The sequence below is a fragment of the Epinephelus fuscoguttatus genome, linkage group LG14, assembly GCF_011397635.1.
Source record: "Epinephelus fuscoguttatus linkage group LG14, E.fuscoguttatus.final_Chr_v1".
NCBI classification, from domain to species: domain Eukaryota; kingdom Metazoa; phylum Chordata; class Actinopteri; order Perciformes; family Serranidae; genus Epinephelus; species Epinephelus fuscoguttatus.
The window spans coordinates 30,471,239-30,483,444 of record NC_064765.1 but is presented as its reverse complement, the minus strand read 5'-3'; the positions used below and the strand labels follow the sequence as shown (position 1 = coordinate 30,483,444).

Here is a 12,206-nt window from a genome sequence, read left to right as displayed (position 1 = left end):
CATCCACCAACCTGTCACTACACAGAGGGAAGCGTGCATCTACTCATGCAAATGACAGCACAAGATGTAAAAGTTAATGGCGTCCTCCTCGGCTGAGCTGTAACATTGGCTAGCTCTGTGGTGCTAGCAGTACCAAACTAAAATACTTCCGTCAGTGCAGCGATAGGCTACATTTATATTCGAGAGAAGACAGACATCTTCAAGATATTTGTAACACTCTGCGACTCCCACCGAAACAATCTAGATTAATAAATAGCACTAAAGGTAAGAGGAAAAATATGTCTTTTTGATTTGGGTGTAAACTTTCCATTGAAGGTGGTAAAACGGTAGCTTTAAATAAAAGCAACGGTTTATTACAGCTCAGATTTTATTTTTATTTTGTATCAGTGATGGTTTTCCTGGCTAGAAGACTGTAAACACAGATAAATAATATGTATTTTGAGGTTTTACCTGTCCGCAGTATCTCACTTGACTGTTATCAGAATGAACCTTGAGGAGATCACAGGTAAGTGTCTTGGGTTTTGGTGCTTTGCTTCAGGAGAGTTTTCTCGTATTCACCAATACTGAATACACAAAAGGAAAATAAAGTGAAATTGAGCAGTGCATTATCAGCTCCAGTGCTGATTATTGATGTTTATAACCATGTATAAACCACCTATTTTTACACGTTGACAGGGCTGTGATTTCATTCTTCTGACTGCACAACTCCCATTCATTTTCCAGATGATACTTTTTCTTGCTCTGAACATCTCCTTTGACTGTGTGATCTATAAATGACCTTAATCATCTTAAAAGTGTCTGACCAGTGTCACCCCTTCTTCAGTTAATGCAGATGTGAAATCAACACATCTTATCTGGGTTTTCTTTAATTACACCTCTCTTGCACGTTTCCGCACTGCTATAAGGTGTCTAATGAGACACACGTCTGAGATACTAAAGCATACACAAAAACATGCCATGTATTTTGAACTGCTCATCTGATATTAGTCCTCCGAAGATTAAAGCTGACTGCCTGAGCCCTCACTTTCACATACCGTGACACTCAGAATGATAAAAGTGGAGAGGTAAAACATTAAAAATATGTTACTGTCAAAACACTTCTGGTGTTTTCCTCTATAGCGTTTAGGCTTGATTTAAAAATTGCAGGGATATCATCTGTAATGGTTACCATTCAGTGCTTTTCAAATCTGCCACTGTCCTCCATCCATTATGGTCCAGTTCCCCCTCTTATCCATGACTACCAGCTCTTACACTCAATGACTGACTCTCATCCACAATTATCAACTCTTCTTCCTAATCACCAGCACTCAGCTTTGGTTTTAACCCTTCCACTATACTTATTGACCCCTCTTGTATGTACTGTACGTGTCCACTCCACAGTACCTGGACACTACATACAGAACTCCTCCAGTGGTTGGGCTATTTTCCTACTTTATGTGGATGCTTTTAAAATTCAACAGATAATGACATTTGGAGATGATGATTATTTTCGAGATTACCATGCAGTTGAGGCTAGATTTTTGTGTTTTTAAAAGGAGCCCGTTTTTCTCAGTTTGGTCTGTTTGTCAGTATATATCAAATTTACCATCATCACCAAGGTGGTTATAACATAGAGATGGGTGAAAAATGAAAGTATAATGTAGTAGTAAGTATTGTTGTTGTAGTAAGTATTCTTCCAAAAGATAGTCCCTCATTTGGTGTTCTGATGATGGTTGCAGCAAACTTGCTCAAAAATCTGCTATGGGTGTTAAACTGGGTTAAGTTCTGGTGACAGTGGAGTCCACATGATAATACGTGTTTTAGACTAGCTTCTAAGAGACTGGTTGAAAAGAATACTTCACCCCCCAAATGATCATCTCTGTATCAGTTACTTACCCTGTGTTATGTTGAATCGGGAAGGAAATTTTGTTTTTCTCTATGCCTCTGTGGTAGCCTTGGGCGGTATCTATTTTTTCATACCCGCTTTTCTGAAATTTAACCAGGGTTTACGGTATTATGATGATAATGTGTGACAGTATTCCCCTGTGCACTCTCTCTGCTGTTGCAGGCAGGTTTGTTTTTACAGTCCTCTAACATTATCCCCACCACTCACAGCAAGTTGCCATGTTTGTCAGCTCAGTGTCAGCACTATAAACTATCCTCAGCACAGCCTCTTCAGCATGAGGTTACCAGAAAGATGTATACATGTATGTGTATGTTTTATGGTATTAAAAATGAAACCGACGGGATTTCTAAACACCCTGGTATACCATAATACCGTGATACCACCCAAGCCTGCTCCACAGTGAACCAAGAATTCCAAAACAGAGAAAATTCTTCATTAATGAAAGGCTTTCGGGGCCTGCATTTAGCAAAACCAAAACTATATCAAAACATCCTTTTACAAACTTTACTCATAACTATTCAAAACAATTTGGCATAAACAGTCTCAGGCACAGACGAATAGTGGAATGCATGTTTTCAGTTGCAAGGTTTTGGCAAAAGTGCATGTGTTTGGGAAGTACCGAGGATATGATTGGATATATGAGACTTGGATTATGCTGCACAAATTGTGTGAAAGTTTGTGAACAGATGTTTTGATATAGTTGTAGTGTTGTTAAACGTGGCCCCCTATGACTTTATTTCATCAAGAATTCTCTCTGTTATTGAATTCTTTGTTTACCGTGGAGACGTGCGAGAAAAACAAAGTTTTCTTCATGCATTCAACATAACATGGTGAGTGATAAACAGATGGTCATCTGGGGGGTGAAGTATTTCATTCATGATATCTGAAGACATGTCTGACTTTACTGTGTCAGATTACACTACAAAATTGCTTTGCCATATCTTAAGTCATATTTTTTAAAGCATATTTTTTTATCACATTAAAATAACTTCATTGCTACTTATGTGGATACCTTCAGGTGCCAGTTTATTAGGTACACTTAACTAAAACTAATACAGTCTATTACAACCGTCCTGCATAATGCATACCATTATACATTTTTGAATGGGTTATAATTCTACTTTATGGTCTTTTTAAGTGGTTTTAGTTTGTGGTCCTGTTGATTCATATTGTGTTGTACAGATATATTCATTGACTTATCGTAAGCAGGCTAGCCAAAATATTAATAACAGGTCTCAGTAAATTGTAATACAGCACCTCCCTAAAACAGTTGAACAAAAACTGAGCATTATAACCTTCATCAAGGTACGATTTGTTGCAGGACTTGAATTAGACTGGATTAGTTTAAGCTGTACCTAATAAACAACTAAGTCACTATTTTCACTCTAAGGTTGCTACAGAATGTCACCTCTAATTGTAGCACACAGTACTTTCTCTTAGCAGGTCAACTGTCCAGTGACATTATCGCTGAAACCTTACAATCCTTTAGACAAACCGAGGCAAAGTCCAGCATCCTGCAGCATCAGTCAAGTGCTCTCACATATACGCTCTTGTTCTTTTCTTCCCCGATTAATCTATACGAGCAGAGCACTTAAGAGTGTTTTTATTTTAGGCTGCAGCCCGGGGGGAGCAGCTACTGTCTGTGTGAAACAGTTAATGTGTAAAATAAATCCAAATATGTATGTCACTGTTTTCCCCCAGGACTACTTACAACAGTGGGTTTGGGAGAAATTTGGGATGGCAATAATGCTAGATCATAATTTCAAAATTTTATTTATTGTCACATTGTTGTAGCAGTGGGAAAACTGTCTCAGCACCGAGGCGGTTGCTCTTTGTGTACTGAAGACAGGGAGAAATGGTGAATAAATAAAGTAAATATCCTCCAGTCCTCAGCTGGTACTGGTGTGTGTGGGCCATCCATAACACCAAGGAGATAAACAGATACAAACTGAGGTTGTGTGTGCTTGTGTGAAAGACTTTATATGACCACTAGTAGTGCTAACAGAGCTTTTACAGGAGGGTCTCTGTTTATTGTTTTTATCATTCATGTGCACACACACACACACATACACACACACATGCATGGAAGCACACAGGTGTCGATATACACACTCCCCACGGTAGTTCGAGCTGTTCAGCTGATTGGCAGCTGTTAGTTATAATGCACAAAGGAATGCAGCAATGCACCTTCAAAGGCAGTGAAAAATAAGTCTGCAAGCTCGCAAACATGACTGTAAACAATGGCTTCAAATAATTTTCAAAAATGGGCTTTGCAAGTATGTTACAAAGAAGGACATACATTCAGCTCATTTGTTTAGACCTCATGGATAACCTTAGTGAGTTTTGTTGAAAGTTATATCGATTTTTTTTTCCTTGCAAAAAATGCAAAACATCAACCATTGTTCATTAAAAAAAAGTTTGCTTCCACAATTTGCAGTTTGCAAGTTTGCTTCAAGAACTTTTGACACATTTTCATATAATTCCTGAAACAGAAGGTGCATTGTAAGGTGGAGTTATCTCACTCACATTAACAGTCAGCTATTGATCCTTTTCTGGCCGTCGGAGAGCATCTGTTGCCCTAGCTTTCGCAGTACATCCCACACCATTGGCACCTTGCCCTTGCCAGCTGTTTCTGCCAATTCATCATGTTGAATCAGCATCAGAGATGGTGGAGCCCATCACTGATTGGCAGTTGTATTCAGTCTATGGGGAGAGAAATGCAAGTGAGGAAAGCAAAGAAATGACAAACAAACTTATGTTAGGTAAGATTATTTTGCCATTAAAGTCTTCAGCAGAAACAGTTCCTTGATGTTTATATTATTGTTGGCTAGCACGCATTAAATATCATTTGTTCTTTCAACATCAAGTTGTGTTATTAATGTGTTAACTCGCTGACTAGCGTCTTGAATCCATCCTGTCTGGCTACCAGTTGAATGGTGAATACAGACTACCGCAGCCTGCTGGTGTGGAGTTACTTCCTCTCACAGAGGTTCAGAACGTACACAGGCGAGACACAGGCGACATAAGGCAACGTAACAGTCAGGTTTGGTTGCTGCTAGTTATTTGATATCAGTTTGGTGTGTCGGGGCCTTTAGCCAAGATTCCACTTTTTAACAACAACTATGATTTAACTGCCCTGCATGCAGCTTTGACATTAAATGTGTATTTAACATTAACTAACATTAGCTAGTTTAATATCTGTAGGTCCTCCATACATTGGTGATCAAGACGTTAGAAGACCTGCTTGAAATCTGCAAGATGTGATGCATTCCCTTTTCAGTTTCCATAACTAGCTCATCTCTTTGTGTATGTGTGTGTGTGTGTGTGTGTGTGTTATTCAGAGGTAAGGAGCCCCTGAAGGACAGCGTGGTGTCTACCTATGAAGAACATGAAGACAGCGTGTATGCAGCAGAGTGGTCATCGGCCGACCCCTGGCTCTTTGCCTCACTCAGCTACGATGGACGCCTCGTCATCAACAGGGTTCCCCGCGCCCTCAAATACCGCATCCTGCTCTGAGAGGGTGGGGAGGGACAGGTGATCTCAATGTGTGTATGTGTGTACTGTGAGTGTGTGAGAGAAGCCATAACATGTCCTTTGCTACCAAAATCTACAAGAAGACATTCCATTATATCGTGGCACAGTAAGTGTGCTGTGGAAGACACTGCAAACTGCATGTGAAGGCTGCAATGGTAAAGATTGCGTGTGTGTGTGTGTGTGTGTGTGATATAAATTTTCTGTAGCTCATATGTTCGGAAAGACGGATAAATATTGACATGGTGTCGACTTGTGGTGTCGTGGTGTTGGCAGCAACGCCATATACGACAAGAACACATACACAAGAAAAATCATTTTCTTCATAACATAAATCCAAAACGTGTACTTTGTCATGTCATTATTTGCATAAATATGTTATTTCCTGCATATTTTTTTGTCTGAATCATTTGTTGTGTTTACTGGTGTTCAACTACCAATACCAGTTACAAAATGCTGGCATCTAAAATCACAATATTTGAGTTAAAAAAGATATTCAAAGAAAATTTATTTCAAATCTTCAAATTGTTGCTATCCAGGGTTGCAGGTTGTTTGGGTTGCCACTATTTCCATCATCCTTGAATGAGATGGTTCTTTCTTTATCGATTGATACTGTCATGAAGAGCAGAGCAGGCGGACCCCAGCGCATGAGACTGTGGGAAATAACAACTCAAAGAAATAACTTTTCATTTAAGATTCGTGCAGGCAGTGCAAAACTGATCATAACATAACCAAACAAAGGATCCATCAAGGACTGAACTGGAAACCAGGACTTCAATACAAACTAATCTGACAAGGGAATGAGGTGCAGGTGGAGAGATGGGCGGAAGAAGCTCAGGTGAGAGGAATGAGGTGATTAGTCAGGAGAGCAGGCAGGGAGCTGATTGGCGGGGGGAAACTATGGGAGCAGCGACGGAATAACAAGGCTGATTCAGAGCAGGTGTGTCGATGGGCAAAGAAAGAAAGGCAGCACAGGAACACAGGAGGAAAAACACAGAAAACCAAAATCCTAGAAAAAAGAATAGAGTGGAAGAGAGAGAGTGAAAACAGAGACAGACTAAGGGAGATCGACCGCTCAAATGCTTATCACACCAAATGGTCTTTTAAAAATACAGTTCAGTCCAGTCTTCATCAAAAGTCTGAGGGCATTAGGAAACATTCAGGCTGTGACAGATACATCTTTAAAAAGAATATTCACCCTCCAGATGTGTACATCTAGTACTCACCCACTGTTGCATCAAATTTGTGGAAAGAAAAAGGGTTTTCTTGCAGACCTCCAGTGAGCGAAGAATCCAAAAATGGAGAAAATGTTACAGGACTTAACATTTAACAACATCAAAACTATATCAAAACATTTGTTTACAAACTGTTACACAACTCAAATAGTGCACAAGTTGTGTGAGAGTACACACAGAGTTGTACACAGGTGTTTTGATAAAGTTTTGCTGCTGTTTAACTCAGACTTCTATGACCTGTTCATGAAGAAGTTTCTAATTTTTTTGATTCTTAGTTCACTGCCGGCATATGAGAATAACAAATTTTTTTTCGTGAGTTCAACATAACATCAGGGGAGTAACTGATACACATTTTGGGGGTGAACTATTCCTTTAACCCTGTAGATTTACAGTTTGTTCACCAGATGAAATAGCAGCACTACCTACTGTGGATTAGCCTTCCCTTCATATTCATCTTCCCTTTATTTTTGTAATTTATCCAGGGAGTCACTTGAGAATTAAATGTCATCTGTGAGGGAGACCTGGCCAGTGTTGTGCATGTTCACACTTTACAAGAGCTAGTTAGCAAGTTCAGGTCACACAGCTTAACATTTACAGACTCAAAATATTAGCTTTTTTACATTCATGTCTTGCGTGGTTTTTTTTTGTTTGTTTGTTGTTTGTTTTTTCTAATACAATAAAATCTTGTGATCATCATTCTCCGATATTTTCCAACACTGGGCAGATGCTCCAACTTGATATGGTATTTCAAATTCGTTGCCTATGTGGCTGATGTTTGGACGTGTCTTAGCAGGCACAATCTGCATATAAATGGGTATGTTTTGTCGGCATGTATGGCACCATAAATCCTTGGGATCCATATAATGGGTATCTGTAATTGTCACAAGAGTGAACGACTCAGGTTAATGTTCATGAGTTGCAAACTGATGTGTTCAGTTCACAAAAATATGAGCACATTCAATGAACATGCTCTTTCTGCACCTTCATGCACAACACTGGACCTGACCAAGGTAGCACACCATTACAAGGGTACAAAATCATAACGTGGAGCATGTCAAAATCAGACAGGGGCAGAAGATACAAACAAAACAAAATCCAGTTTAGGAGTGGCAACTGCACTCTGTGGTTACACAGTTTTTAATCAGTGCTTTGAACTCTTCCAGGGAGACACAATCATTAAGCTGTGGTGTTTTGAAGGTGGACTCAAGGTTAAATCTTTAAGGTCTGAAGGCTGACTACACTGTCAACAAAGAATTGTTTCAGCTGAGAGTATACTTGAGATTCTAAAAACTTGGCGAGGTAAGAAGTATGGATATAGGGGGTAATTGTTAAAGTCCAAAGGATCCCACCCTTCACTAAGAGAACGAAGGCTGCTTTCCAGATTTTGGGGGATTGAAGTAGTCTGAAGGCTCTGGTTAAAAATATGAGCAATAGGCTCAGCAGTAAAATCAGCTGCAAGCTTTCAAAGAAGGACCCAGGTTGACGGGTCCAGACGACTTTTTTGGATCAATAGCTTTCAAAGCTTTACAGATCTCCACACAAGAAAGAGTTCAAAAACAAAGGGATCCTTAAGTGAGTCAGTGCACGATGAAGGTGTCACAGAACTGGAATTTCTTAAATTTAGAGCTTCAAGACCCTGTTGCATATGTATGAAAAACAGACCCAGCTGATATAAAATGCTCATTAAAGTGCCCAGCAATATCATCTTTGCTCTTTATTTCAGTTGAGTCAACTAAAATGCATTCAGGGAGGCCTGAAGTGGAAATAAAACATGACAATGATTTTATCTGTTTCCTGAATTTCCTAGTCCACATGTGCATTTATTTCTCAGAGCTCTAAGAGGCAGTCCAGTCAGCAGGAGGATTTAGCCTTGACCCAGGAGGTATTCCTTTCCCTGATCATCTTAACTGATCCTGCCACAAGTACTTCTTCAGGTTGTTTAAAAAAAGTTCGAACTGATAATTTGAGCCCCTTACACAGGCAATAGCACAGTGATCACTGACATCTTAACAGAATGCTGCAGTTGAGGTATACTTGTAGGGCACATTTCTTAGTATGAGATCTGGTAATGTAGATTTGCTAAGATCTTTTGGAGTGGGCCTTGTAGGAGCATTAACAAAGTGTGTGAGATTTAAAGAGTCATGCAGTTCTTTAATGCAGTCAGAGACCTCATTTAGATCGCCCATGAGAATGACTTCGGAGTCATTGAAATTGTTTAAGGTATCAGAAAGAGAGGAGATGGATCTTTTGTGGATGACGGTGGTCTGTAGCAGCCAACAAGAGGAAAGTGAGTATCCTTGGATGTATTCACTTTTAACAGTGAGCACTTCAAACTGTGCGGCCTTGGGTGCAGACTGTCACATGGAGCTACAAAGTTTGGATTTCACATAAACCGTAACTCCTCCACCTTTACCAGCTTGAGTGGATCTACGAACAATGTTAACATCAATTGCAATCTAACTGTCAGGTGTCCTTTTTTTTGTTAAGATTTTGTTTTATTTTTTTATGAAACATAAAACCATAATAACTATATCTATAACTCACAGCATATCTATTTTTGGGAGAAGACCTCTAACATTAAAATTCATGAAGCCAAGACCCAATCTGGTTTTGACATCAGCAGGAGTGGGTATAATTTGCATGGAGCTAAGGTTTGGTTGCACATTCCTAGATAACAATAGTAGTAGCACAACAACACATTTCAGTTTCCCAGTTTATGCAATGGTGTCACAATCAGCATCTCAGGCAGTAAAGTGCGAGGAGGTCCTTTTGCAACATGAGAACGTGTTTGGGAGTTATAAAGCTTTTCCTGTTGTGCAGGGTGGATTCTTAAATGATGATTACAAGAATGTCTGTTTGGAGAGTTTGTAAGACTTCGGAAGTGAGATGGCAAATGTTCACTCACCTGATTTCATCCAGAGAGTCCAAAGAGGCACTTATTATTAATAAATAAACCAGCAGATACATGATGCCTGCATAGGAGACTATAGAACATGAAGTAACAGGTGCTCAGATGGTCAGATAAGTCAGTAGCGAGCTGCTGGCTTCAGGAGCATATTACGTTGAGAAATTGAGAAAGGGTGGCAATGCAGGATCCAGCGTACGTCCAGCTGCACAGGCCTAGGCAGGGACGCACAGCACAGCAGAGGTCTTCACAAGTCCGAAATGACAGACCTGAACTCCAGTGGACCCAGGAAATTTGTTTCAAGAACTGACTGCTCTCAATAAATTTTAAAAATATTCCCTTCCTGTTTTTGCCTGAGATATTGAGGGCTCAACTTGGTGCACGTCTGAGAGGAGAGAGATCCAGGATGGGTCTATTTTATGGACCTGTTAAATTAGAAATGCTACTAAAAATGACATTCTAATGCTGGATACAAGTACATGCTGTTCTTACCTGTCTTACTGTATGTAATGTCTAATAGTCTTTCAGATGTCTACTTTTATTTTATTCTAATGTCACTTATTTTGTTGTTGTTGTTGATGTTGTTGTGATGTGAGCTGCTGTAATGCTTTAATTTCCACGGCTCATTATCCATCTTTTCCTCCGCTCTGCATCCAACACGCTGGCACTGCTGCTTAACAATTTTTCACCTTAATTTCGCTCTTATAATCTGGTTCTAAATCAGCCTAATCATTTTTCAAACTACACACACACACACAGTGCGTATGCGTTTTTCTTGTGATCAGCACTGATCAGGGGTCTTCTCTGATCCACTCAGGTATTACACATAATGGTTAAAGGAATGCTTTGTCTATTTTCAACCAGCTCTGTATCACAACAATGTGGGTAGTATGTGTATTGGCAGCTCTTTTTTCAGTTCTCTCTGGTCATTTAGCACCAATTTCAAAAGTATTTGCATCTGTCTTCTGCATAAACAGCCCGGTATTATGAAAGGACCGAAACACCTTGGGACCCACAGTGATAGAATGGGACTCGACCCAGACCAAGTTGACCATAATAAAATGGGGACTCGAACCAGTATGGGTCTCAGGTCGCATCTCAGGTCCAGGTAGACCCGTGGACACCTGTACAGTAAAGTATCAAGAGAAGCTGCTTCAGTCACTCACCAACAGCAATCTAGCAGGCAGGCAAGGTGGTTGAATCAGGCCCCTATCAGCTCAAGGACTTCTACACACTTCTACATCGGACTGTGTGAGAAACCAAAAAAAAACACCACTATGCACCTCTTGAGTGGAAGTAAAAGTCCATTTTCTGTTGAGTCCAGTGCAAGCTGTAGTCAGTGGGTCGTGCAGCGGCAGTATGGTTATCACCCATTTGGGCTGATATAAGATGCCAATAGAGAGTCAGGTGTGCGCATCTTGAGTGGATTTAAACTTACCACTTACCTTGGTCGGATTATCAGTATGAAACTTAGATAAAACCAAAAAAAATCACAGCTTATATGCCGGCACACAAAGGACTGCACTGGCGGCCATCTTGGATGAGAAAGCTCTTCTTCCTTGTCCTCCTTTCTTCATCCCTTCACTCTTCACTCTTTTCTCTCCCCTTGTCCCTCTGCCCACTTCTCCCTCCCACTCTCTGTCTCCGTACAGTGTGTGTTGAGGCTGGTCGATAGTGACAGTCCGAGCCTCTGTTATGGCAGACACCACTGACAGGCCTTTTAATTGCAGCTTGACTCTATGCATCACACATACGCACACACGCTAGTGCCAAGGGAGGGGCACGGGCTCTTCATTAGCTATGCCAGTTGGGGCAGTCAGCGCCGTGGCTGAATACAGAGTATATTCAGCTATCTAATCAGAGAAGCTGCTCACAGACACACACACATACACACACACACACAGAGCCCTTGTTACCCTGCAGTCAATTATTGAGAGGAGGGATCAGGGTGGAGATACAGAGGGATGGTAAGCGCTGAAAAGGTAAGCGCTGAATATCGCCCATCTGGAAACTTGTGATGCTTGTCACAGACACACACGCGCACACACAGCACTCATTGTCATGTCTTTGCCATCTTCCAGGCACCAGTGTATGAAGAGATGTGTGGATCACAAGTGTGTGAGCCAGGGTCTTATGTATAATAGAGCATGTGTGTGTGTGTTTCTGTGCAGAAAGACTATATTATGAGACAAACAGTTGATTAGAAAAGCAGACACAGACATTTCCCCACCTTATACGAAATATCCAGCAGCTGATTTGAATGACTGTGACCAATCAGTCACTCCACCTGCTAACAACAGCGAGTATTTGCATGTGAATCGATGAAGGCACCTCTTTAGTATTCCTGAAAGGCTCGCCCAGGACAAATTACACTAAGTATGATGCATTGATAGTCAATGTGGAGATTTTGAGACATGTTATTGCTGACAGTGGAAATATCCCTAGACAGACTTCAGCATTTTCCTGGCCAGGTATAACACATGATGGCAGCTGGTGGGTTATCCAGAAAACAAAATCTCGGCCATAGATATATTATAAATAGGTGAATTTATATTTGGGTAATTTATATGTTATTTACATTATACACCAACATCTTACAGCGTGACTAACTATTAAAACACATGGCCTTTTTAAATTTTAAACACACATT

At 40.4% G+C, this 12,206-nt stretch overlaps 1 protein-coding gene across 1 annotated transcript in view; it reads left to right on the top strand.

The window, feature by feature from the left end:
* The window catches only part of eipr1 (EARP complex and GARP complex interacting protein 1), an 83,652-nt gene extending 77,846 nt beyond the window's left edge, over positions 1 to 5,806 (top strand). The window contains exon 9 of the mRNA XM_049595263.1: positions 5,227 to 5,806. Within this exon, the coding sequence (XP_049451220.1) occupies positions 5,227 to 5,401 (175 nt within the window). The 3' untranslated portion in view covers positions 5,402 to 5,806. The remainder of the gene's footprint in view (positions 1 to 5,226) is intronic.
* Positions 5,807 to 12,206: the final 6,400 nt, after the last annotated feature.